The sequence below is a fragment of the Drosophila pseudoobscura genome, chromosome X (genome assembly GCF_009870125.1).
Source record: "Drosophila pseudoobscura strain MV-25-SWS-2005 chromosome X, UCI_Dpse_MV25, whole genome shotgun sequence".
NCBI lineage: Eukaryota > Metazoa > Arthropoda > Insecta > Diptera > Drosophilidae > Drosophila > Drosophila pseudoobscura.
Window position 1 is genome coordinate 52,723,101 of NC_046683.1, and position 26,403 is coordinate 52,749,503.

The 26,403-nt window shown below is 44.9% G+C and overlaps 4 protein-coding genes and 1 long non-coding RNA gene across 22 annotated transcripts; 4 read left to right on the plus strand and 1 right to left on the minus strand.

The window, feature by feature from the left end:
- Positions 1 to 987: 987 nt before the first annotated feature.
- Positions 988 to 20,440, minus strand: LOC26532238 (uncharacterized). 4 transcript variants are annotated; one of them, XR_004470303.1, is made up of 5 exons: positions 2,456 to 2,526; positions 1,945 to 2,398; positions 1,787 to 1,858; positions 1,376 to 1,733; positions 988 to 1,319 (listed from the first exon to the last, which is right to left on the minus strand). It is a non-coding gene; the product is annotated as an uncharacterized lncRNA (long non-coding RNA). The 4 variants fall into 4 exon arrangements; XR_004470301.1 differs by having other exon boundaries at positions 989 to 1,319; positions 1,376 to 1,730; XR_004470302.1 differs by lacking the exon at positions 2,456 to 2,526 and adding an exon at positions 20,203 to 20,440 and having other exon boundaries at positions 990 to 1,319; positions 1,376 to 1,730; positions 1,945 to 2,267.
- LOC4813333 (1,5-anhydro-D-fructose reductase) lies at positions 2,600 to 4,312 on the plus strand. Its single transcript, XM_001353871.4, has 4 exons — positions 2,600 to 2,817; positions 3,018 to 3,160; positions 3,231 to 3,929; positions 3,990 to 4,312. The coding sequence occupies exons 1-4, from the start codon at positions 2,749 to 2,751 to the stop codon at positions 4,057 to 4,059; spliced, it is 981 nt and encodes a 326-aa protein (XP_001353907.2). The 5' UTR covers positions 2,600 to 2,748; the 3' UTR covers positions 4,060 to 4,312.
- On the plus strand, positions 4,914 to 9,328 carry Akr1B (Aldo-keto reductase 1B). Of its 5 annotated transcripts, none has more exons than XR_001453212.2 (7): positions 4,914 to 5,058; positions 5,121 to 5,205; positions 7,370 to 7,512; positions 7,576 to 8,059; positions 8,128 to 8,336; positions 8,705 to 8,891; positions 9,181 to 9,327. XR_001453212.2 is itself a non-coding variant. In XM_015187819.2 (6 exons), exons 1-6 carry the CDS (start codon positions 4,943 to 4,945, stop codon positions 9,224 to 9,226), a joined length of 1,083 nt encoding a protein of 360 aa, XP_015043305.1. In that variant the 5' UTR covers positions 4,917 to 4,942; the 3' UTR covers positions 9,227 to 9,328. The 5 variants fall into 5 exon arrangements, 2 of the variants coding, with proteins under 2 accessions (XP_015043305.1, XP_001353908.3); XR_001453213.2 differs by having other exon boundaries at positions 8,705 to 8,885; positions 9,181 to 9,324; XM_015187819.2 differs by lacking the exon at positions 8,705 to 8,891 and having other exon boundaries at positions 4,917 to 5,058; positions 9,181 to 9,328.
- Positions 9,742 to 20,201, plus strand: Muc68Ca (Mucin 68Ca). 8 transcript variants are annotated; one of them, XM_033383848.1, is made up of 2 exons: positions 9,742 to 17,728; positions 17,963 to 20,201. In XM_033383848.1, exons 1-2 carry the CDS (start codon positions 9,787 to 9,789, stop codon positions 20,107 to 20,109), a joined length of 10,089 nt encoding a protein of 3,362 aa, XP_033239739.1. In that variant the 5' UTR covers positions 9,742 to 9,786; the 3' UTR covers positions 20,110 to 20,201. The 8 variants fall into 8 exon arrangements, with proteins under 8 accessions (XP_033239739.1, XP_033239736.1, XP_033239737.1 ...); XM_033383845.1 differs by having other exon boundaries at positions 9,742 to 17,444; positions 17,577 to 20,201; XM_033383846.1 differs by having other exon boundaries at positions 9,742 to 16,891; positions 17,024 to 20,201.
- A 988-nt stretch (positions 20,441 to 21,428) lies between the features above and the next one.
- On the plus strand, positions 21,429 to 25,509 carry Duba (Deubiquitinating enzyme A). Of its 4 annotated transcripts, none has more exons than XM_033383853.1 (9): positions 21,429 to 21,567; positions 21,770 to 22,254; positions 22,347 to 22,414; positions 22,863 to 23,394; positions 23,457 to 23,613; positions 23,694 to 23,896; positions 23,957 to 24,501; positions 24,569 to 24,765; positions 24,815 to 25,509. In XM_033383853.1, exons 2-9 carry the CDS (start codon positions 22,096 to 22,098, stop codon positions 24,916 to 24,918), a joined length of 1,965 nt encoding a protein of 654 aa, XP_033239744.1. In that variant the 5' UTR covers positions 21,429 to 21,567; positions 21,770 to 22,095; the 3' UTR covers positions 24,919 to 25,509. The 4 variants fall into 4 exon arrangements, with proteins under 4 accessions (XP_033239744.1, XP_033239745.1, XP_015043306.2 ...); XM_033383854.1 differs by having other exon boundaries at positions 22,866 to 23,394; XM_015187820.2 differs by having other exon boundaries at positions 21,431 to 21,567; positions 24,824 to 25,509.
- The last annotated feature ends 894 nt before the right edge of the window (positions 25,510 to 26,403 follow it).

Genomic DNA, 26,403 nt, shown 5'->3' on the forward strand with positions numbered 1-26,403 from the left:
ACAATTATAATAACAGTTATTCAATAAAAATCAAGAATAACAATTATAATAACAGTTATTCAATAAAAATCAAGAATAACAATTATAATAATAGTTATGGAATAAAAATCAAGAATAACAATTATAATAATAGTTATTCAATAAAAATCAAGAATAACAATTATAATAATAGTTATTCAATAAAAATCAAGAATAACAATTATAATAATAGTTATTCAATAAAAATCAAGAATAACAATTATAATAACAGTTATTCAATAAAAATCAAGAATAACAATTATAATAACAGTTATTCAATAAAAATCAAGAATAACAATTATAATAATAGTTATGGAATAAAAATCAAGAATAACAATTATAATAATAGTTATTCAATAAAAATCAAGAATAACAATTATAATAATAGTTATGGAATAAAAATCAAGAATAACAATTATAATAACAGTTATGGAATAAAAATCAAGAATAACAATTATAATAATAGTTATTCGATAAAAATCAAGAATAACAATTATAATAATAGTTATTGGATAAAAATCAAGAATAAGAATTATAATAATAGTTATTCAATAAACATCAAGAATAACAATTATAATAATAGTTATTCGATAAAAATCAAGAATAACAATTATAATAATAGTTATTGGATAAAAATCAAGAATTACAATTATAATTATTATCCCGATCTGATGGAGTCCACATCAAGGACCCAGGAGCAAGGATATATTCCCCAGACATATATATCTTGTTTTCTCCCTTATAGCATCCTTGATCTAATGCAGTCCTTATCAAAGATCAAGGATATTTTCTCCAGAAATATATATCCTGTTTCCTGTGATCGAAAAGATGTCCCTGATTTGATGGAGTCCTTATCAAGGATCAAGGACATTTTCCGTTATCAAAACTATTTAGTTTTCTCCGCCATTTGTGAACCGATCGGGATAATCAGGATAGTTTCCAGGACCAAGGATTATTATTTAATAGTTTTATTCAGAAAAACTTAGCTTAGTAAAAAAAAGAAACAAGTGGAAAAGATTTGTATCTACTATCTAAATATAGGTACGCGTATACCCTTAAACCTAACAAAAACGAGATCTATCTAGAGTCTAGTAGCCCGCGTAGCTCCTCCCTTGATTGCCGTAGTCAAAGTCCTTGTTGTCGATGGCCAGGTCGAAGGATAACGATGGCTTGTTGGGTTCGAATCTTGCAAAGATGCACACAACGATTCTGTGTGGCTGAGATACTTTGATAGGAGTCTGTACGGCGGGGGAAATTAGACACGACTCGGTTTGCGGCAAAGCGTATGGTTCATTGGTAATCTGTGATGGAAGATACATTTTAAAATATATCGACAATTATAAACTGATTCACTTACGCGTCTCGAAGCTAAAGCCCAGCGTTTGATTCGGTGGGGTATGAATGGGGGGCTGCAGGAAAGCTTACCCGCCACATTTTCGACTCAGTGACAAAGCAGCGGTATTACGGCTATGGCCGCAGCAGGACAGCCAGTGGCTGCCACAGTCCAGCGGAAAAAATCAGAATGGGCCATGGCAGTAGCAAGACGCTAAGGCCACAGCCTCCCGCGACAGGAATCATGAGCCGAGGGGCGCACGGCATCGTTGTCCCTTGCGCAGGAGCCGGCGGGGAGTTCGCGATGTCGGCCGGTCATGATGGGCATATCGGTATCCACGGGCTCGCAAGAGGTATTACTGGCCACTGGAGGGGGCAACCTGCTAAAATGAAGAGAAGAGCTAAATAAAGCAAATGTTACATAATAATACTCTACCTGGCAGTGTAACGGGAGGGGATCGCGGCTTAGCAGTTTGTGGCCAGAGAGGGTCTCGGCCAATAGAGGAAGCTGGAGGAAATACAAAAATATAAGAAGAACCAAGAAAAAATAATCAATGGAAAAGGTGATTAGGGGGAGAAACAAAGAAAGCTTACCCGGTCAAAGCCTATAAGGTACAGCATGGTTCAGGAGGGAAGACGATGTCGGTAATGTAGGCACCTGCGAAGCATGTACGTCGTACGTCGTACAAAACTGCAGATAAATGAATAATGTACCAGCTGCTGGCGCGATGCACGCGATCATGGATGCAGTTTTGATCCGACAACACCCAACTGGGTAAGGGCACTGCGGCGACCCGGTTCAAAAAGAGGGCTCACGCGCCATCTGATTTAAAGTGGGAAAATCACCAGAGCGGCGCAGGATACGGAAAAGTGAAGGCTAAAGCCTTGGTCCTCTTAGAGAGCCAGAGCCGATGACCCTGGGATACAATCCAGAAAGTTTGTACACAAGTTTGCGTGATTGATCATAACGGTTGGAAGATAAATCGTATAAACGCGTTAGGGAATTTTCCGAAGACTATCAAAAAAAGAGCGGGAACACACGTAGCGGCTATGTTGAAAATTCAAAATTAATTTAAAAAAGTGAAATTCATATAATTTATCTCACTTGGAAGCTCCGTCACGTCGCCCTTCCCGAGACCACTAAAATCATGACCATGGGCTGTAAGTCTCTTTTAGTTGCCAAAAAAAATTCTAAATTTAAACTAAATACATACATATATGTATATACATATACCCGCAAAAGTTGTCAGAACAGATTTCATTTGTTGCCAAATTTACAAGCCTGTATGTTTGATTCTTTCGATAAATGATAAATTAAAACTCAAAATCCTTTTCATCATCGGCAAAACGCTTTAATTCCATATCCGACACGAAAGGAGAGATTCACAGAGACCGGCAATGTCGACGCCAAGTTTCCTTTTGAGCAGCGGCAGAAATATGCCAATGGTCGGCCTGGGCACCTGGCGCGTGAGTATTTGCCAATGGTTCTATTGATTATTCATCAGCCATTTTAAAATCCTCATACAAGAATGCAAGCAAATGTGTTTTTGTTTGCAAGTTGGTTTTATGGTCAATGCCACTGCCAAAATGAAAGCACTCGTAGAGCTTTTAAAGCTGCTGCTACATTTAAGCATTCAAGTTCCACCCGCGTTGTGTTCTCCTTTCAGAGCCCGCCAGAAGTCGTTGCACAGGCCGTAAAGGATGCCATTGACATAGGCTACCGCCACTTTGACTGCGCCCACATCTACGGGAATGAGCTGCATGTTGGAGTTGCTATTAGAGAGAAGATTCAGGAAGGCCTCGTGACGCGGTGAGAGGCGTGCTTCAAGTTCTGTTCATTCCCACTGCTAAACCATACGGTTTGCAAAACCATTCCGCAGAGACGAGCTCTTCATCACTAGCAAGTTATGGAACACATTCCACAAGCCGGAGTTGGTGCGGGCGGCCTGCGAGACGAGCCTGCGTAATCTGGGCATCGACTATCTGGATCTTTACCTCATGCACTGGCCCATGGCCTACAAGTCGGGTGACAATCTCTATCCCACGTGTCCCGACACCGGCAAGGCAGTCTTTGAAGACATCGACTACCTAGACACTTGGAAGGCCATGGAGGACCTTGTGGACAGCGGCCTCGTCAATGCCATCGGAGTATCCAACTTCAACGAGAAGCAGATCAATCGTCTGCTGTGCCTGGCCAAGCTGAAGCCCGTGATGCTTCAGATCGAGTGTCATCCGTACCTCCGCCAGAAATCATTGATAACGCTCTGCTACGATAATGCCATTGGTGTGACTGCCTACAGTTCCCTGGGATCGGGACACACCCCGTACGAGAAGCCTGGCAGCTACCCGTTGCTGCAGAACCCGATCATCGTGAGCGTTGCGGAAAAGTATGGACGGACCCCAGCCCAGGTGCTGCTGCGCTATCAAACGCAGTCGGGCATTATCGTGATACCGCGATCTGTCAGTAAGCAGCACATGCACGACAACTTCAAGAGGATCTGGGACTTTCAGCTTGCCATCGACGACGTCAAAGCTATCGATGGTCTGGATTGCAATGGTCGCTTCATGACCATGAAGGCGTAAGTCTGTCATGGTTTCACAAATCTTATGTATCCCAATATAACGGAATCTCCCTCCAGCGCTTATGGCCACCCTCATCACCCTTTTGAGCCCGGTCAAAATTCTCAGGAACAGAACGTTTCTCTATGAGCAACGTCAACATAGAAGAAGGACAAATAGATTGCGCTCTTCGTTCTAAGGAAGCGAGGACAACGAATACAGAAGTCGATCCTCTCATCAGCTAATCAGGAAATATTTTAATTAGAAAAAGTTATTACTTCACATTTGGCATATTCCCCTGGACTCACAGAAGTTACTGTTAAAAAACATCTGTCACACTTTTTAAAATGTATAACAGATCATGTTAATATGTACCATATACAGTCTATCATGTAGCTCGGAACCATTAAAAGTTATTTATTGCAAAAACCCTTCCCTGTTTATATGCTGATTCTGGCTCGTGGACAACTTCATGAGGTAAATACATGATTCCCAGAATAAGTTGACTAATGAAGCTAATGTTATTTCCGTTCAGAACGTTCAGGAATAATTAATTGAATAGAAATACCGAACTTTAACATAAAAGTACATTCAAACATTATTATTGATATCAAGTATGGCGCGTTTTCCACACAGTTCGATAGAAAATACCAGGAATACCGATTTGTTGATAATATATTTGTAGAGTGACAAAGGTTCGATATTTTTGTGCGATAAGCAAAGCTTTTTATTTTATTTCGTTTTATTTTAAAAATGTTTTTAAATTATTGGCAAAGACAACAGATCGGGTTTTTATATCTTTGGCAATTAGGGTCATATGGGCGAAGGACCTAAACCTTGAAGATCGTGCGTCTGGATGACGTTTGATTCGTAGGTCTCTCCCGATGACGAAAAGAAACATTAAATGCAAAATAAGACGTCCCTTAGAAACAAAGTAACCATTGAACTTTCTATGTTGAACGTGTACTCAATCGAATTTCTACTCAAATATAAGTAATATATATATCTGGTATATCTACAAAATCGACAAACAATGATCCGTGTATTCAAGCCCATGTTTGGTTTGCGCCTGGCTGGTGCTATTGGCCAACATAATCCAAAAACAATGATGAACATCAGAAATTATGGCAAGCCCGAGCGTTTTATGTGGTAGGTAACATAGCATAAGATGATGAAAAGGGGATCTTTTAAGCGATCATTTTTGTTATCAGGTGCCAAACGAAAGTCAGCAAAGTACCCAAAGCCATTTTGGCGGACGGAAAAGAAATGCCACTGATTGGACTTGGAACTTGGTTGGTAAGTGCAATTGATATCCTAATACATTTGTCGAAGCATTTCACAGCTGGGGTAAAATATTTGCGGTGTGCTTATCATCCACTAGAACTGATCCAAATGAATTAGAAAAATGTATTACTTTTATAATGATTAAGTTACAATTGTGTGCTTATCGGGCGGTAAAGAGCCTAAGAGCAAAAAGCTAAATACAAGAACCAAGATGGTTCATATAGCTTTCAATTCTTATTTTACCTATGATTCGTCTCTGACCGTCTCCCGGCCCGCTGGTATTTAAACATTTAAGCTGAACGGCTGCGATCACACAGCTGTGCTCCCGCATGCAGCCCTGGGCTGGGCCTCAGTGACGGATTTCATACGATAGTACCGATGATTGGGTATTCTCATGCATAAATTCACCGCGCAAAAGCTTCTGGACTGTATAAATGTGCGAACAGCTGTGCCGCATTATTCAGTCTTTTAGTGGCGTTTGTGTATTATTATTATAATTTTGTAATCCTTGAAAAGTAACCAAGAAAAGCTAGCAAAGAGTAACATGGCTTCTAAAGTACCAAAAGTGAAATTCAACAATGGCCACGAGATTCCCATTCTCGGTCTGGGCACTTGGGGCGTAAGTAAATAGTTGATAACTGCACCAATTAATCTACAGTTGCATATACTTATACATATGTTCGAATATATTCACATACATGCATATGTATGTGTCTCCCTTTGTATGCATTTTAGTTAAGTAGTTTTCCGCTGCCCACGACTTCCCATATTTTCTCTTCTAAATTCCAATTTTGCTCTGATAGCAAATGAAAAAGCTCAACACGCGTCGTTTTGCTGATAGTTTTGCCGGTTATGTTTAGCCGGCTATTCTATGTACATATACATATGAACACATATGCATGTATAGATTATATCAGTTACGAATACAAAGTAATAATACTTACAAATCGTCTAATCTTCCAACTAAGCAATTTGGAAATTTTCCATTGTTACGCAGACTTAGATTTATATGTTAATACCATATGTATGCATGTACAAATGTTAAATGCTTTCAAATCAATTTGAATTAGCTCTGGAGTTTACAAACTTTGTGTTACTTCTGTCAAGGTGACCTCTTGTCCATTTAAAGACAGTGGAAATTTTAATCAAAATTCTGCCACATCACTCCATACCATACATTGGTTGTTGTGCCACACATCTTAAGTCTACAAACCTTTTGAGGTGGGCCAGAAGTTGATAAAAATTCTTATCTCGGATTGATGTTTTCTGATTGATAATGTTTTGTAAAAGATTTTGGTGAAGTGAGACAACGGGGGATTTTAGAGACCTAGATCTGAAAATCGTCTAAGACAAGCCTCCTTTAAATAGAAAACGTATTTTTACCGATTACCATCTGTATATATTTTTTAATTTAAAATAATCCAAACAAGACAGGAAAGCGCAGCTTTTAGTTAATACTTTTACAGATCGATCGTGTAAAAAAGGGAAGCATTCATTAGACTATGAATATATTTCAGCACGATTATTGTAAGGCAATTATTAAGTTGGTTAAGAAAGCTCTTATCATTTTAGTATGCAAATTTTTGTACCGAATAGAGATAATCGTATGTACACACAGACATACATATGTATGTGCATATGTGTATATGATGGAAATAGTTCAAGCCATAAATTAAATCTAGTCTGCTAGCTAAATTAAATAGCAGTACGAACAGATCCGATTCCCAAAGCACCAGCTTGTCATCTATCATTCTTATACGAGTATGTCTATCCCTAATTAATTGAACAGAAAAGAGCTGAATATTTTGACATAATTACTTAATATACGGAGCACTTTGGCTGATAAGTGACGTCAAATGTCAGATAGGAAAAACGCACATATAATTCGATTTCTAAATCAAGCCCCTGAATACTGAAAGTTTTCTCAGCAACGATTAGGATTGCGAAATTCCATCTAGAACTTTAATTTCACCACGATGACGTACACAATAGAAGAAGAACAGTGCGATATTGTTTGTACTTTCAAAGACCTTCCTTTCTTATTGAGATGATATTGCAAATAAATATATTATTGTGATAGAGTCGTGAAAAATGGTCGATCAATTAGCAAATTACTATTACACCGATCCAAATGAGCCTTGTCACAATTATGCCAACTATATGTTCCTCTTTTTAGAGCCCCAAAGGTCAGGTGACTGAAGCTGTGAAAGTGGCCATTGACGCTGGGTACCGGCACATTGACTGTGCCCACGTCTACCAGAACGAAGATGAGGTCGGTGCTGGCATCGAAGCTAAGATCAAGGAGGGAGTTGTGAAGCGGTAAGTACGCAATTGAGTTCATTTTGGGCATGGTTTTTATAATGACACGTGTCTGGCTTGCAGAGAGGAGCTGTTCATTACCAGCAAGCTGTGGAATACTTTCCACCGTCCGGACTTGGTCCGCAACGCCTGTGAGAACACATTGGAAGCGTTAAAATTGAAGTACATCGACTTGTACTTGATCCACTGGCCAATGGGCTACAAGGAGGGCTGCGACCTCTTCCCAGCCGATAAGGAAGGCAAGACCTTGTTCTCGCCAGTCGACTATGTAGATACCTGGAAGGCAATGGAGAAACTGGTGGAGGATGGTCTCGTCAAGTCCATTGGCGTCTCCAATTTCAACAAGAAGCAGATCCAGCGCGTCCTGGATGTGGCCAAAATCCCTCCGGCAACCAATCAGATTGAGTGCCACCCGTATCTGACACAAAAGAAGCTCATTGATTTCTGTAAGTCTCGCGATATTACTATTACCGCATACAGTCCACTGGGATCGCCCAACCGTCCCTGGGCCAAGTCTGGCGATCCAGTGATTCTAGAGGAGCCTAAGGTACTTGCGAGTGCATTTGATTTGTTCTGAATATACCGTCAATTTCATATTTTTCATTTATTTTATAGATTAAGGAGATTGCTGAAAAGAAGAAGAAGACACCTGGACAGATTCTCATCCGCTACCAGGTCCAGCGCGCAAACATCGTTATTCCCAAGTCAGTGACCAAGGAGCGCATCGAGTCGAACTTCCAGGTCTTTGATTTCGTTTTGACCCCTGAAGAAATCGAAATAATCGAAAGCTTCGATTGCAATGGTCGTCTTGTGCCTTTGCTCAAGTGAGTAATTAATGTATTCCTTATTTAAAAAGTATCAGGTTATGTTTTAAGAAAAGTTTTAGTCGTGCTGTCTTTTATCAAAGAAATATTAAAAGGATAATAGAAAATCTATCCGACTGTCCATCTGTAAAACCATCTTGTTGCCACTTACTTGACTGCAAGGGGATCGATCGGTCGTAAAGATTTTTCACTGCATATTAATGAATTTATATACCCTCGAAATCTAGAAATTCTATAGTTATTGACTTTTTCAGGTTAACGACTATTATTTTAATTATAAAAAACAGATTTTCATTTGCATAATACTCGTACACATGCACAAAATTATTTCAATATTTTTATTCCAATTATTGTTTATATTTATTTAGAGAGGCTGGTTGTCATAAATACTACCCATTTCACGACGAGTTTTAAGCGAAATGAAACCAATGTCAACAGAAAATAAAAAAAAAATACTTATTATGAAATAATACACATTGAAACCAAATAATATTGCAAGACTAACAACGATCGACATTCAAGGCAAATCTTTGTAAACAGATATCTGGTGTATGCGTATGTTTATTTAAATTCTTTCAGTGCCTTCTCCTTCACCCCTCAGTTAATTTCTGTTTACCAAAAAATGTATTTCCCCCGCTTGACTTTTTACCTGCTTTTATTTGATGTTCTTGATTTATTTGAACTAATTTGAGAGCTTGAACATAGTTGTAGCCTAACAATCTGCTCGTATGTTTTATGCGCTTAACCGTAAAGCTGTTATCTCTTTTGGAGAGTGCTAATCAAAATCTTCTTAATTTAATTTCTTGAATCAACTTTTAATTACGTTTTCTCTAATATTTTACAGCGTTTACGGACATCCCCACCATCCCTTTGAGAATGATGAATACTAGTTGGCAAGAGGTGCCGACCCAGTGCTACACTTTTAAAATTTAATTTGTTACACAAACACCTAATGTTAAACCGTATGAATAAATAATCACAATTGGAACTATTTCGCTGCTGTATTGTAACTGAATTTTTGCAGAAATTTTATATTTGTCTTTGCCAAAGAAAGACTATGTGAGGCAATCGGCTCCTGCAGCTCTGACGTATGGCCCTGCCACGAGCGAGCGATTTACGTCGAGTCAAAGATCTAACAATTGTTTAATCCAAGCTACGAGCAAATATTTTGCACAGTTGTTTTATTAATTTTTAAAAGGTATTGACTTTAATCCATAGTTTAGTTCAGACAGTTTATTCAGTTTTTGTTATACATTTTTTTGGCAACAATAGAAATACCAAATGTTTTTGAACAATTGAAGTTTTTGCAAGCCCCACAAAAGCATCTACGCAAACAGCCGAAATATAATGGGATCGCTGATCTGTTCCCCTGGTTAAGGTATAAAAGACGGTGAACCTCCAATTCGGCTAACAGATCTAGTAGATCTGACTCTTGGTCTCCTAGACGACCATGCGCTTGATATACGTCGCGGTTCTTGCCGCTTTACTGTCCCTCGCGGCGTCCCAATCATCATTACCCGTAACCGCAGTGGGTGCACCGGAAATAAAAGCCCAGCCATGCTGTGAAAGTGTTCGACAAACTCTCATAGAAATACGAAAGGATATCCGGCTGTGGCTACTCGATAGGCTGTTCGGAAAATTGATTCTTCTTCATGACGGAGAACTTTTGGGAAACCCAAACTATGTGAATTGTGCAAACGGAAAAAACCAAATTACCGTGCAAGACCAAAGTTCTCAAATTATCCACCAATTAGGTACCAATCCAAGCCAATCAAGTGACACGACCACCAGAACATCCACCGATGAAAAAGATCTGCTAGGATCATTGAGAGACCTCTACAATGGGGTCACCCAATCGAGCACCACCAACGGAAGCTCTGGTCTTTCCTCTTCCTCAACAACGACAACGACCACCACAAAATCCAACGATGAAAGCAATCAGTCTGCTTCAGTGTCTGAGCCCGTTGTCGATGCTAGTGAGTCCAGCAGCACCGTTGAAGGTGGAGATTCGAATCAGTCCTCTTCTTCTACAACGACTACAACCTCCACAACATCCAACGATGAAAGCAATCAGTCTGCTTCAGAGTCTGAGCCCGTTGTCGATGCCAGTGAGTCCAGCAGCACCGTTGAAGGTGGAGATTCGAATCAGTCCTCTTCTTCTACAACGACTACAGCCACCACAACATCCAACGATGAAAGCAATCAGTCTGCCTCAGAGTCTGAGCCCGTTGTCGATGCCAGTGAGTCCAGCAGCACCGTTGAAGGTGGAGATTCGAATCAGTCCTCTTCGTCTACAACGACTACAACCTCCACAACATCCAACGATGAAAGCAATCAGTCTGCTTCAGAGTCTGAGCCCGTTGTCGATGCCAGTGAGTCCAGCAGCACCGTTGAAGGTGGAGATTCGAATCAGTCCTCTTCTTCTACAACGACTACAACCTCCACAACATCCAACGATGAAATCAATCAGTCTGCTTCAGAGTCTGAGCCCATTGTCGATGCCAGTGAGTCCAGCAGCACTGTTGAAGGTGGAGACTCCAATCAGTCCGCCTCCTCCTCTACAACGACAACCACAACCACAACTTCAGAGTCTGAGCCCGTTATCGATGCCAGCGATTCCAGCAGCACCGTTGAAGGTGGAGACTCGAATCAGTCCTCCTACTCTACAACGACAACAACCACCACAACTTCAGAGTCTGAGCCCGTTGTCGATGCCAGCGAGTCCAACAGCACTGTTGAAGGTGGAGACTCGAATCAGTCCGCCTCCTCTTCTACAACGACAACCACAACTTCAGAGTCTGAGCCCGTTGTCGATGCCAGCGAGTCCAGCAGCACCGTTGAAGGCGGAGACTCGAATCAGTCCTCCTCCTCTACAACGGCAACAACCACCACAACTTCAGAGTCTGACCCTGTTGTCGATGCCAGTCAGTCCAGCAGCACTGTTGAAGATGGAGACTCGAATCAGTCGTCATCCTCTACAACGAACACCACAACTTTAGAGTCTGAGCCCGTTGTCGATGCCAGCGAGTCCAGCAGCACCGTTGAAGGTGGAGATTCGAATCAGTCCTCTTCTTCTACAACGACTACAGCCAACACAACATCCAACGATGAAAGCAATCAGTCTGCCTCAGAGTCTGAGCCCGTTGTCGATGCCAGTGAGTCCAGCAGCACCGTTGCAGGTGGAGATTCGAATCAGTCCTCTTCGTCTACAACGACTACAACCTTCACAACATCCAACGATGAAAGCAATCAGTCTGCTTCAGAGTCTGAGCCCGTTGTCGATGCCAGCGAGTCCAACAGCACTGTTGAAGATGGAGACTCGAATCAGTCCGCCTCTTCCTCTACAACGACAACCACAACCACAACTTCAGAGTCTGAGCCCGTTATCGATGCCAGCGATTCCAGCAGCACCGTTGAAGGTGGAGACTCGAATCAGTCCTCCTCCTCTACAACGACAACAACCACCACAACTTCAGAGTCTGAGCCCGTTGTCGATGCCGGCGAGTCCAACAGCACTGTTGAAGGTGGAGACTCGAATCAGTCCGCCTCCTCTTCTACAACGACAACCACAACTTCAGAGTCTGAGCCCGTTGTCGATGCCAGCGAGTCCAGCAGCACCGTTGAAGGCGGAGACTCGAATCAGTCCTCCTCCTCTACAACGACAACAACCACCACAACTTCAGAGTCTGACCCGGTTGTCGATGCCAGTCAGTCCAGCAGCATCGTGGAAGGTGGAGACTTGAATCAGTCGTCATCCTCTACAACGAACACCACAACTTTAGAGTCTGAGCCCGTTGTCGATGCCAGCGAATCCAGCACCACCGTTGAAGGTGGAGACTCGAATCAGTCCTCTTCTTCTACAACGACTACAACCACCACAACATCCAACGATGAAAGCAATCAGTCTGCTTCAGAGTCTGAGCCCGTTGTCGATGCCAGCGAGTCCAGCAGCACCGTTGAAGGCGGAGACTCGAATCAGTCCTCCTCCTCTACAACGACAACAACCACCACAACTTCAGAGTCTGACCCTGTTGTCGATGCCAGTGAGTCCAGCAGCACCGTTGAAGGCGGAGACTCGAATCAGTCCTCTTCTTCTACAACGACAACAACCACCACAACTTCAGAGTCTGAGCCCGTTATCGATGCCAGCGAATCCAGCACCACCGTTGAAGGTGGAGACTCGAGTCAGTCCTCTTCTTCTACAACGACTACAACCACCACAACATCCAACGATGAAAGCAATCAGTCTGCTTCAGAGACTGAGCCCGTTATCGATGCCAGCGAGTCCAACAGCACTGTTGAAGGTGGAGACTCCAATCAGTCCTCCTCTTCTACAACGACAACCACAACTTCAGAGTCTGAGCCCGTTATCGATGCCAGTGAGTCCAGCAGCATTGTTGAAGGTGGAGACTTGAATCAGTCGTCATCCTCTACAACGAACACCACAACTTTAGAGTCTGAGCCCGTTGTCGATGCCAGCGAGTCCAACAGCACTGTTGAAGGTGGAGACTCCAATCAGTCCTCCTCTTCTACAACGACAACCACAACTTCAGAGTCTGAGCCCGTTGTCGATGCCAGCGAGTCCAGCAGCACTGTTGAAGGTGGAGACTCGAATCAGTCCTCCTCCTCTACAACGACAACAACCAGCACAACTTCAGAGTCTGACCCTGTTGTCGATGCCAGTGAGTCCAGCAGCATTGTTGAAGGTGGAGACTTGAATCAGTCGTCATCCTCTACAACGAACACCACAACTTTAGAGTCTGAGCCCGTTGTCGATGCCAGCGAGTCCAACAGCACTGTTGAAGGTGGAGACTCCAATCAGTCCTCCTCTTCTACAACGACAACCACAACTTCAGAGTCTGAGCCCGTTGTCGATGCCAGCGAGTCCAGCAGCACTGTTGAAGGTGGAGACTCGAATCAGTCCTCTTCTTCTACAACGACAACAACCACCACAACTTCAGAGTCTGACCCTGTTGTCGATGCCAGTGAGTCCAGCAGCATTGTTGAAGGTGGAGACTTGAATCAGTCGTCATCCTCTACAACGAACACCACAACTTTAGAGTCTGAGCCCGTTGTCGATGCCAGCGAGTCCAACAGCACTGTTGAAGGTGGAGACTCGAATCAGTCCGCCTCCTCCTCCACAACGACAACAACCACCTCAAATTCAGAGTCTGATCCCGTTATCGATGCCAGTGAGTCCAGCAGCATTGTTGAAGGTGGAGACTTGAATCAGTCGTCATCCTCTACAACGAACACCACAACTTTAGAGTCTGAGCCCGTTGTCGATGCCAGCGAGTCCAACAACACTGTTGAAGGTGGAGACTCGAATCAGTCCGCCTCCTCCTCTACAACGACAACAACCACCACAACTTCACAGTCTGACCCTGTTGACGATGCCAGTGAGTCCAGCAGCATTGTTGAAGGTGGAGACTTGAATCAGTCGTCATCCTCTACAACGAACACCACAACTTTAGAGTCTGAGCCCGTTGTCGATGCCAGCGAGTCCAACAGCACTGTTGAAGGTGGAGACTCGAATCAGTCCGCCTCCTCCTCCACAACGACAACAACCACCACAACTTCAGAGTCTGAGCCCGTTATCGATGCCAGCGAATCCAGCACCACCGTTGAAGGTGGAGACTCGAATCAGTCCTCTTCTTCTACAACGACAACAACCACCACAACATCCAACGATGAAAGCAATCAGTCTGCTTCAGAGTCTGACCCTGTTGTCGATGCCAGTGAGTCCAGCAGCACTGTTGAAGGTGGAGACTCGAATCAGTCCTCTTCTTCTACAACGACAACAACCACCACAACTTCAGAGTCTGAGCCCGTTATCGATGCCAGCGAATCCAGCACCACCGTTGAAGGCGGAGACTCGAATCAGTCCTCTTCTTCTACAACGACTACAACCACCACAACATCCAACGATGAAAGCAATCAGTCTGCTTCAGAGTCTGACCCTGTTGTCGATGACAGTGAGTCCAGCAGCACTGTTGCAGGTGGAGACTCGAATCAGTTCTCCTCCTCTACAACGACAACAACCACCACAACTTTAGAGTCTGAGCCCGTTGTCGATGCCAGCGAGTCCAGCAGCACTGTTGAAGGTGGAGACTCGAATCAGTCCTCCTCCTCTACAACGACAACAACCAGCACAACTTCAGAGTCTGACCCTGTTGTCGATGCCAGTGAGTCCAGCAGCATTGTTGAAGGTGGAGACTTGAATCAGTCGTCATCCTCTACAACGAACACCACAACTTTAGAGTCTGAGCCCGTTGTCGATGCCAGCGAGTCCAACAGCACTGTTGAAGGTGGAGACTCGAATCAGTCCGCCTCCTCCTCCACAACGACAACAACCACCTCAACTTCAGAGTCTGAGCCCGTTATCGATGCCAGTGAGTCCAGCAGCATTGTTGAAGGTGGAGACTTGAATCAGTCGTCATCCTCTACAACGAACACCACAACTTTAGAGTCTGAGCCCGTTGTCGATGCCAGCGAGTCCAACAGCACTGTTGAAGGTGGAGACTCGAATCAGTCCGCCTCCTCCTCCACAACGACAACAACCACCTCAACTTCAGAGTCTGAGCCCGTTGTCGATGCCAGAGAGTCCAGAAGCACCGTTGAAGGTGGAGACTCGAATCAGTCCTCCTCCTCTACATCGAATACAACCACCACAACATCCAACGATGAAAGCAGTCAGTCTGCCTCAGAGTCTGAGCCCGTTGTCGATGCCAGTGAGTCCAGCAGCACCGTTGAAGGTGGAGATTCGAATCAGTCCTCTTCTTCTACAACGACTACAACCACCACAGCTGCAGAGTCTGAGCCCGTTGTCGATGCCAGTGAGTCCAGCAGCACTGTTGAAGATGGAGACTCGAATCAGTCCGCCTCCTCCTCTACAACGACAACAACCACCACAACTTCAGAGTCTGAGCCCGTTGTCGATGCCAGAGAGTCCAGCAGCACCGTTGAAGGTGGAGACTCGAATCAGTCCTCCTCCTCTACATCGAATACAACCACCACAACATCCAACGATGAAAGCAATCAGTCTGCCTCAGAGTCTGAGCCCGTTGTGGATGCCAGTGAGTCCAGCAGCACTGTTGAAGGTGGAGACTCGAATCAGTCCTCCTCTACAACGACAACAACCACCACAACTTCAGAGTCTGACCCTGGTGTCGATGCCAGTGAGTCCAGCAGCACTGTTGAAGGTGGAGACTCGAATCAGTCCGCCTCCTCCTCTACAACGACAACAACCAACACAACTTCAGAGTCTGACCCTGTTGTCGATGCCAGCGAGTCCAGCAGCACCGTTGAAAGTGGAGACTTGAATCAGTCCTCTTCTTCTACAACGACTACAACCACCACAGCTGCAGAGTCTGAGCCCGTTGTCGATGCCAGTGAGTCCAGCAGCACTGTTGAAGATGGAGACTCGAATCAGTCCGCCTCCTCCTCTACAACGACAACAACCACCACAACTTCAGAGTCTGATCCCGTTGTCGATGCCAGCGAGTCCAGCAGCACCGTTGAAGGTGGAGATTCGAATCAGTCCTCTTCTTCTACAACGACTACAACCACCACAACATCCAACGATGAAATCAATCAGTCTGCTTCAGAGTCTAAGCCCATTGTCGATGCCAGTGAGTCCAGCAGCACTGTTGAAGGTGGAGACTCGAATCAGTCCTCCTCCTCTACAACGACAACAACCACCACAACTTCAGAGTCTGACCCTGTTGTCGATGCCAGTGAGTCCAGCAGCACTGTTGAAGGTGGAGACTCGAATCAGTCCGCCTCCTCCTCTACAACGACAACAACCAACACAACTTCAGAGTCTGAGCCCGTTGTCGATGCCAGTGAGTCCAGCAGCACCGTTGAAGTTGGAGACTCGAATCAGTCCTCCTCCTCTACAACGACTACAACCACCACAACATCCAACGATGAAAGCAATCAGTCTGCTTCAAAGTCTGAGCCCGTTGTCGATGCCAGTGAGTCCAGCAGCACCGTTGAAGGTGGAGATTCGAATCAGTCCTCTTCTTCTACAACGACTACAACCACCACAACATCCAATGATGTAATCAATCAGTCTGCTTCAGAGTCTGACCCTGTTGTCGATGCCAGTGAGTCCAGCAGCACTGTTGAAGGTGGAGACTCGAATCAGTCCTCCTCCTCTACAACGGCAACAACCACCACAACTTCAGAGTCTGACCCTGGTGTCGATGCCAGTGAGTCCAGCAGCACTGTTGAAGGGGGAGACTCGAATCAGTCCTCCTCCTCTACAACGACAACAACCACCACAACTTCAGAGTCTGACCCTGTTGTCGATGCCAGTGAGTCCAGCAGCACTGTTGAAGGTGGAGACTCGAATCAGTCCGCCTCCTCCTCTACAACGACAACAACCAACACAACTTCAGAGTCTGACCCTGTTGTCGATGCCAGCGAGTCCAGCAGCACCGTTGAAAGTGGAGACTTGAATCAGTCCTCTTCCTCTACAACGAACACCACAACTTCAGAGTCTGATCCCGTTGTCGATGCCAGCGAGTCCAGCAGCACCGTTGAAGGTGGAGATTCGAATCAGTCCTCTTCTTCTACAACGACTACAACCACCACAACATCCAACGATGAAAGCAATCAGTCTGCTTCAGAGTCTGAGCCCGTTGTCGATGCCAGTGAGTCCAGCAGCACCGTTGAAGGTGGAGATTCGAATCAGTCCTCTTCTTCTACAACGACTACAACCACCACAACATCCAACGATGAAAGCAATCAGTCTGCTTCAGAGTCTGAGCCAGTTGTCTATGCCAGTGAATCCAGCAGCAGTGTTGAAGGTGGAGACTCGAATCAGTCCGCTTCCTCCTCTACAACGACAACAACCACCAGAACTTCAGAGTCTGACCCTGTTGTCGATGCCAGTGAGTCCAGCAGCACTGTTGAAGGTGGAGACTCGAATCAGTCCGCCTCCTCCTCCACAACGACAACAACCACCACAACTTCAGAGTCTGAGCCCGTTGTCGAGGCCAGCGAGTCCAGCAGCACCGTTGAAGGTGGAGACTTGAATCAGTCCTCTTCCTCTACAACGAACACCACAACTTCAGAGTCTGATCCCGTTGTCGATGCCAGCGAGTCCAGCAGCACCGTTGAAGGTGGAGACTTGAATCAGTCCTCTTCTTCTACAACGACTACAACCACCACAACATCCAACGATGAAAGCAATCAGTCTGCCTCAGAGTCTGAGCCCGTTGTCGATGCCAGTAAGTCCAGCAGCACCGTTGAAGGTGGAGATTCGAATCAGTCCTCTTCTTCTACAACGACTACAACCACCACAACATCCAACGATGAAAGCAATCAGTCTGCTTCAGAGTCTGAGCCCGTTGTCGATGCCAGTGAGTCCAGCAGCACCGTTGAAGGTGGAGATTCGAATCAGTCCTCTTCTACAACGACTACAACCACCACAACATCCAACGATGAAAGCAATCAGTCTGCTTCAGAGTCTGAGCCAGTTGTCGATGCCAGTGAATCCAGCAGCACTGTTGAAGGTGGAGACTCGAATCAGTCCTCCTCCTCTACAACGACAACAACCACCAGAACTTCAGAGTCTGACCCTGTTGTCGATGCCAGTGAGTCCAGCAGCACTGTTGAAGGTGGAGATTCGAATCAGTCCTCTTCTTCTACAACGACTACAACCACCACAACATCCAACGATGAAAGCAATCAGTCTGCTTCAGAGTCTGAGCCCGTTGTCGATGCCAGTGAGTCCAGCAGCACCGTTGAAGGTGGAGATTCGAATCAGTCCTCTTCTACAACGACTACAACCACCACAACATCCAACGATGAAAGCAATCAGTCTGCCTCAGAGTCTGAGCCCGTTGTCGATGCCAGTAAGTCCAGCAGCACCGTTGAAGGTGGAGATTCGAATCAGTCCTCTTCTTCTACAACGACTACAACCACCACAACATCCAACGATGAAAGCAATCAGTCTGCTTCAGAGTCTGAGCCAGTTGTCGATGCCAGTGAATCCAGCAGCAGTGTTGAAGGTGGAGACTCGAATCAGTCCTCCTCCTCTACAACGACAACAACCACCAGAACTTCAGAGTCTGACCCTGTTGTCGATGCCAGTGAGTCCAGCAGCACTGTTGAAGGTGGAGATTCGAATCAGTCCTCTTCCTCTACAACAACAACAACCACCACAGCTTCAGAGTCTGTGCCCGTTGTCGATGTCAGCGAGTCCAGCAGCACCGTTGAAGGTGGAGACTCGAATCAGTCCTCTTCCTCTACAACGAACACCACAACTTCAGAGTCTGATCCCGTTGTCGATGCCAGTGAGTCCAGCAGCACCGTTGAAGGTGGAGATTCGAATCAGTCCTCTTCCTCTACAACAACAACCACCACCACAGCTTCAGAGTCTGCGCCCGTTGTCGATGTCAGCGAGTCCAGCAGCACCGTTGAAGGTGGAGACTCGAATCAGTCCTCTTCTTCTACGACAACAACTACCTCCACATCCAATGATGAAAAGTCAAGCTCCTCGTCTGACCCCGTTGTCTATAGTCGCACAAGTAAAAAGGGTGGAAGCTCAAGTCAGTCCTCTTCCACCACGACAACAAGCACAACATCTTCCAGTGGAAATACTCCGACAAGCTCCTCGTCGAAGCCAGTTGTTAATGTGAGCCAATCAAGCTCCACTAAGGGTAACGGAGGTTCGAAGAAGTCTTCTTCAACTAAAACAACCACCATAACAACATCAATCAATGGCAAACCTGTTGTAGATGCCAGTCAGGGAAGCACCGTTGTTAATGGTGGAAAATCAAGCTCGACGTCGAGCAAAACTACAAAGACGTATACTTCGAGCTCTTCGAGGATTCCTGAGAAGAACAGAAAATCAAGCACAACCACAAGCAAAACTACCAAGACCTATTCCTCGAGCTCATCAGGTGTTCCCAAGGCACTTAAAGAGTCATCGTCAAGCGAAAGTGCACCCACATCTTTGTCGGATGTGCCAAAGTCGAATGGAAAGTCAAGCTCTACCTCAAGCAAAACTACAACCACATATACATCTAGTTCTTTGAAAGTACCTAAGACTAAAACATCATATTCCTGGTCAAGTTCATCCAAGAAAATATCCAATGGTGGTAAAGCTTATGGGGTTCCAGTTCCAGGTTCAATCACAGGCAAATCCGGTTCAGGTTCAAGAAAGGCATGGTCAAAGCGTTCCACCACTCAAATCACTAGCCAACCAGCAATTGATGCGTCTTCCATAGATGGCGGATCGAACTCATGGTCTAAACTTATCAAAAGGTCTACGCCGGGCTCATTGACAGAAGATGAAACTTCTGGCAGGGGCATAGGATCTCGTGGCTCACATTCTTGGTCTCAGCGCTCAGGCTTCTCTGGTGATAGCTCTGATTTAGCCGGCTCCACAGACTTCCGTGCCAGATTTGGCAGGGACCGCAACGGTCGCAATGAGCTGCTCAACTCAGGAAATCAAGGGTCCCGATCATGGACAAAAACATCCTCAGAAGCCAATGAAAACGACACCGAAAACGCAGATGATAATGTGGCATCTGAAGATAATTCAGAAGACTTGAAAAATGTGCAGGAATCAAGTTCCGGCGATGAAACATCAGATCAAGCTGGCTCACTGCAAGGCTCCGGACAATACCCCGGGCAATACTGGTGGGGAGGAAACAGACGTTGGGTTGGAGCCCGACCTAATTGGCGGTACGGCTGGCGTCCATATGGAAGCGGTTGGGGTGGATGGAACAATCGTTATCAAAAGTCGTGGACCGCATAAATGGGGTTAGGCCCTCGGCACGGTACGACTATAGACTTTCAATTAAATGATTGATTTTAACGATTGTAAAATATATATGCATTTGAATATTACCTTATTGGGTTTTTTTTTTGGCCAATATGCTTGCAACTCCGATAATATGAATGTATGGCTGTCAAGTTGTGGGAAATGGGTTTCCTGGCCTTACACGCCCCAAAATGTTGTCTTAAATGCACACTGCTGCACCCAAGACTGGAGGTACTTAAACTTGTATGATATTTCACAACTTCACGTTTGCTTCGGCTTAACAGTTTTACGGCTTCGATCTTCATCTCAGATAAGATACCAATCTCCCACGAATAATATCGATAGTTAGTGCACACTAAGCCGAGTTAACAATCAGCAAACACACTGAAGCAAATACCTAAATATGCACCAAGAATTCGGAATAAAAATAAACTTACATATGTAAATATTTTTCGTCTATTTATTTGTTTCTCTTTTATTTGTAACGATCAAATGCGGCCTATGGGAGATACAAATCAAATTCCACTTCGAATTTGTGGTACATTTTGAAATAAAAAAGCAAAGCATTTTATTCGATTTTTAGAAGAAATTCATTCATTCTAGAAGTCTAGAAGAAAAAGTAAAACTTCTTTCCATCGCTTGTACTGTTTCGAATTATTTGTATAAGATCTATCCATTGGATTCGTGATAGCTTCGCTGGTTGCATGGACGTCTCCGTAGTTGTTGTATACCCGGAGGTAGCAGATGCAATCGACATCATCAGCAAAGCGATAATAAAGAGAGAGAGTTTACCAGCCTGCTTCATTTTTCTTTGGAATGCTGACTAAAGCCAAATGGTCTTGTCTTGGTGCTATATATCATTTTTCAGATATTTGTGTACATTCTATGATCACAAATATTTGAACACATGTTTTTGGCGTCAATCACTAATAACGCAAAAAATCAGCAACCTGAATCGTGAAGGGGGAGTCACTGAGAGCACCATAGTGTGAAGTTTATTCGAAATCGGCCTTGTTTTGGGGTCGCTTTGGTAATTACATACAAATGTAGTTAATGTGTAGCGACAGTGTAGCTAGTGCGTAGGTATCATGTAAGGAAATTTAGTGGACAGTATTTGTTTAAACCATATTTTATTAGCAATGCAATAAAAAGATTACAACTTAAATTTAACCATTCTTATAGGAAATTGATTTAAAATTCGGATAAAATTATGAGTACACAGGTGAGGGTCTCACCTGTCTAGTGATATTCAACCGAATATTAAAAACGAGGAATGGAAGCCAACTTGAATGCAAATAATTCGTCAGTATGTTAACGGTATATTTTGAAATTTACGTATCGATAATCCGCGGTCACACTGGTTACAGGATAAATAACATCTAAAATTCCATGAAAACACATCGAAAGCAATTAAATAATTTTGATAATTAAAACAAAAACTACTAGGAAACGGTAAGATACGCATGCAATTATAAGAGATGTCCAGACAACAAAAGCTGAAGTGAGCCACATAAATCACAGCGCAGCGCATAGACACACACGCACACACACGTCGAATTCACGCACACACAGACAGGGAATATGAAAATCTGGAAATTTTCATTATTTTGTAGATGAAATAGTTATGTTATGTGGCATTTGCAATACATTTCAGAAACATACAACACAAGCAACTGGTTAAAACGATTCAGTCGCAGCACATATAAGAAGGCTTCATAAGGAGAGCCCTGGCGGCCTTCTTTTCCTACGACGACATCTTCAGACAAAGAACAGTGCAGCCGTGAAATACGCAAATAAAAAAGCAACCACAGAGGCACTACTCCAGGGCACCATCTACACGCCGCAGAGTCATTTATGCCCTAGAGAAGCCTCAAGTCGAGCCCTTGTGTTGCGTTTCTCGCTTTTGCTGGATAAATACTTTTCCACGCTACCAACAAAGACGAAAATAGAGCAAGAGGAAGGGGAAGCTGCATCAGAACCATGACGATCAAGCCAGTAAGCGCACCCAGCGCGAAACGCGTGGCTGGCAACGTCGTGGATGCGGACAACAAGGAAGCACACGCAACCGGACAGGTGGCGGTCGAGCAGTCGGTGGTTAATCAAACGCATCGCAATGTCGTCATCGATGGTCACGGCCAGGTGAGTCTGAGTCTTTGGCTTTCCAAGACAGCGACTTCCCCAACTCCACACCACTTCATTTCCACTAATGCTTGTGTATTTGCATCGCGCAGAGTCCTCAGAGGCGCGGCGAGGTCTACGACGATTTGGCACGCACTCACCGCTGCAGCCCACACAAAAGGTGAGTGGTGGTTTTCGGCCCACATTCCTTGGGTGACTATCACATGCATGTAAAATTGCACATGTGGAGCGATGTGGGCTCCCCCCAGACATACATAGGAAGGTGCTACCCCTGCCTCCTGCCCATATGACTTCTAGGGCGTTATACTGAAATGCCAGCATGCCCCTGCAAAATATGTAATCAGTTGGATAAGTCAAGAGCAGGGATTTGGAGCGGCTTACAGGCCGTACATATACCCTTTTAGGTTCCATAAACCAAGAAACCAAAGGAGGCTTGACTTTTGTTTGTTATTGGCTGTCCGTTAAAGGACCTTTGACTGAACCAAGTTAGCATAGCAAATTTGAATCAGTTTGTAATTCGCAATAGTACCAATTTCAGCCATTGTAGTCATCATCTATATACTCTTGATTGATTGATTAATTTATTGAACTTTTCTATTATTTTAAAGCAGCGCACGTTCGAAGCGTCGCGAACACCACGACAGTCATGCGCATCATCACAAGCGCGACCGCTTGGAGCGCGAGAAACTCATCCATCCGGCCGTGGCGACGGGCAGCGTGCCTGGTGTGACTAGCAGCAAATGCACCAGTCCTCCTCTAGCCACAGCGTCTGGCAGCAGCAGCCCATCAGCAGTGGGTCGCAAGTCGCCTGAACATCTAAGCTTGGGATGTGCCAATGTGCCCACGACACTGGGCCAGATTCCGCCAACCACTGCGGCGGCCAATCTAACGAAGATAGCGGAGGATACCTTTTCCGGTTACAACAGCGGTGACGAGCATCTGCAGCCAAAGGAGCGCAAGATTCCAGTGGAGGAGTGGAAACGTCGCGATCTGGAGTTCGCCAAGTGCATGGCAGAGAACGGCTACGAACTAAAGCCCGTCGAGGAGGACGGGGCATGCCTCTTTCGGTCCATCTCGCTTCAGATATACGGGGATGAGGGAATGCATGATGTGATTCGGCAGCATACCATGGATTATATTGTAATGATGGAAGCCCTCTGCTGGATTATCTGAATTCGAACTTAATCTGTTCTCTGTTGCAGCAAGAGAACCGCGAGTACTTTGGGCAGTTTGTCACCGAGGACATCAGCAGCTATATCCAGCGCAAGCGGGCTCGCGATGCTCACGGCAATCACATCGAGATCCAGGCCATATCGGAGATCTATAGTCGCACCGTCGAAGTGTACTGCTATCAGGCTAGTAAGTTGTTCTTTTATCCAAATCGAGCGCTAAAAGCAGCTACAGTTGAGATACCTTTTTCTAAAATATTTGTATTTCAGCCCCAATCAATATCTTCAACTCTGAGCAATCGCAGGCTGGCTATCCCCCGCTCCGCTTATCGTATCAGCGTGGCTCTCACTACAATGCCATCTTGGACCCCTACAATGCCTCCGTTGGCGTTGGCCTGGGCTTGGCTGGCTACAAGCCCCAGGTTCAAACTAAAGAGGCTTTGCATCTCAGTGAGCAGCTGGAGATCGAGCAGGTGAGTTGTGCAACCGATCAGTCGATCCACCGGTATTTAGTGCCAACTTCCCAATCGTAGACGATGTTCGAGGACAAGCTGAAGACCACAGATTGGGAGGCCACCAACGAGGCCATTGAGGAGCAGATTGCACGCGAGTCCTACTTGCAGTGGTGTCGCGACAACATGCAACGATCGCGCAGCAGCAACACAGCCGGCGGCTCGGCCACATCCTCGACAGTTACTTCGGCAGAGGCTCTCACAGACTCGGACGCCTCGCCCTCCAAGTACTCGTGTGGCGGCACTAGCAGCAACGGTGAAATCGCGGCCGCAACTCTGGCTAGCGTTAGCGGTGCTGCCGGCACATCCACAATGTTTTCGATGTCGCCCAAAACACTCACCCAGTTTGGGCACAAGCTGCCGCCAGACGTCGGTGACCTGGGCGGCTATGAAAGCGACGCCACAGACATGAGCAGCACCAGCTCAGTGGGGCACTGCGGTGGCAACGCCTCCCCAAGCACTGCAGCCGCCCAGCGGTCTAGCAAAGCCTCCAAGTCACAGCGCCGCACTACACTGCGCAAGAAGCGCCGCCACGAAACTCGTGAGGGATCGATTTCTGGCAATAGGTGTGTATGCACAAATCGTTGTGTTTTTGGCTGTGTAATATGTGAATGTAATATTATCTATCTTTAGTACTGAGGCTATTGACGCACCGGTACGAAAAAGTCCCAAGCGCGATCCTGTTCCACCTGCAGCTCGTGCCATCACGCCAGAGGCTGATCAGCAGCCGTGCACATCGAAGCAGTCGTCACACTCGCCGCAAAAGCGATTGGATGCTCCGTCGTCGAACATCTACCAGGAACTACTCGAGGCTTCCCTTGCCAATGATGGTGAGTTCCAGACAGACAGTTCTGTGGAGTCATAATCAAATCCTTCTTGCTGTGGCAGGGCTCAACGAGAGCGAGATGCTTCAGCGGGCCATTCAAATGTCGACAAGTGACTATATAAAAGACCAGAAGCGGAAGTATCTATGCGGGCCATAGGAGATGGACGGACAACAGCCGCCACGCGTCGTTCTTTGTACAGTGATTTAAGAGTTCTTTTCGCAACGAAAACGAAACACAAAACCTACCAAAAACCAAACGCAGTAAATATCTGAAATCTTTGATGAATCCATGAATTTATTGGACAGGAAATCGGGGCATGCCCCTTTTTTCAATCGCATACACTATACTCTATATACGTATGTATTGATTAAAGTTTTATTTTTTTTAAAGAAACCCCAATACAATGCAAAATCATTCATCATCGAATCTGCAGATTGATTTGTACAGATGCACAAATTTTGATAAGCTTCGAATTCCCTATTCTTTACGATTTTCTATCACGAATGTGTGCGTCTCAATCCTGCTCCGTTTCCCCTAATATAATTAATGCGTAACCTGTAATTCGTACATTCATACATCATAATTTAAAATTAAATTTTAGTTTCGTACGAGAACAGTGGATCAAGCCTGCTCGCAGTACATAAAGGCATTCAAAAAATACGAAAAAATACAGACATACAGAATATACATAATGCTAGTGTTAAATTACTTAATTGAATATAATAAATGGTGCATAATAATCATAAATGATCAGTACTCTAAATAAAGTTAATAACCCTAGAAAGTGCAATTGTAACAATTGTTTGGAGATTGTGGGCTTACCATTGGCACATATTAATGCGGGCAATGAGCGTTTTCTATACTCGTAGGCGGAGATCATGTGAGAGAAGAAATCTCTATCAAGTATAATGCGAATGGGGCTTTTGAATATTTGGAATATTGGAAGACATCAGTTTCTAAACAGGTTCAACCAATGAAAGTTAATCTAGGAGTCGCGATGTAGCACCGAGGGACATTATGAACCAATCGTTGGTAAGAACGGAGAGAACTTATCAAAGCTAGTCGTTCTCTCTTGTCCGGTGGTCTCGTTAGAAAACAATTACACAGGTCTTGGAGCTTTCATCTTATTGTGGATCCACATATCCCCTGACGTATCGTATTCACAGTTGTGGATTAAAGTTCGCATTACTCAATGCCCCCAAGCAATGGAAATCTCTTCAATTTATATGAAAACGAGCGAGAACGTTGTTTATACCCGATTATCAGTCAGTTGCCATCTCGCTCACTTCCGTTAGAGCGCGCACACTGGACAAGAAAGAGAGAGGGAGAAGAGACTGAATAAGCGCGGGGCTGGGTCTTGCGCATCCACTAAAATTTAATGTATTCCTTCTGGCTATAATAATGATTCGATCTGATCTAGATTCGGCAGTCTCAAGACACTCATCGAGACTGACTTGTTGAGCCACATAAAATTCACGATTCACGATGCTTTAGCAACTGTATACCGTTGTCCCTTTCGCTTTTTAGATCGAATAGATGGATTGCATGAACCGTTTAGGGTCTTACGCTCGGAATACATATATTTCCCTCTACACTCCATTTTGAGGGCAGTCGAAGGGCAGTGCTCTTTCAGTCGTCACT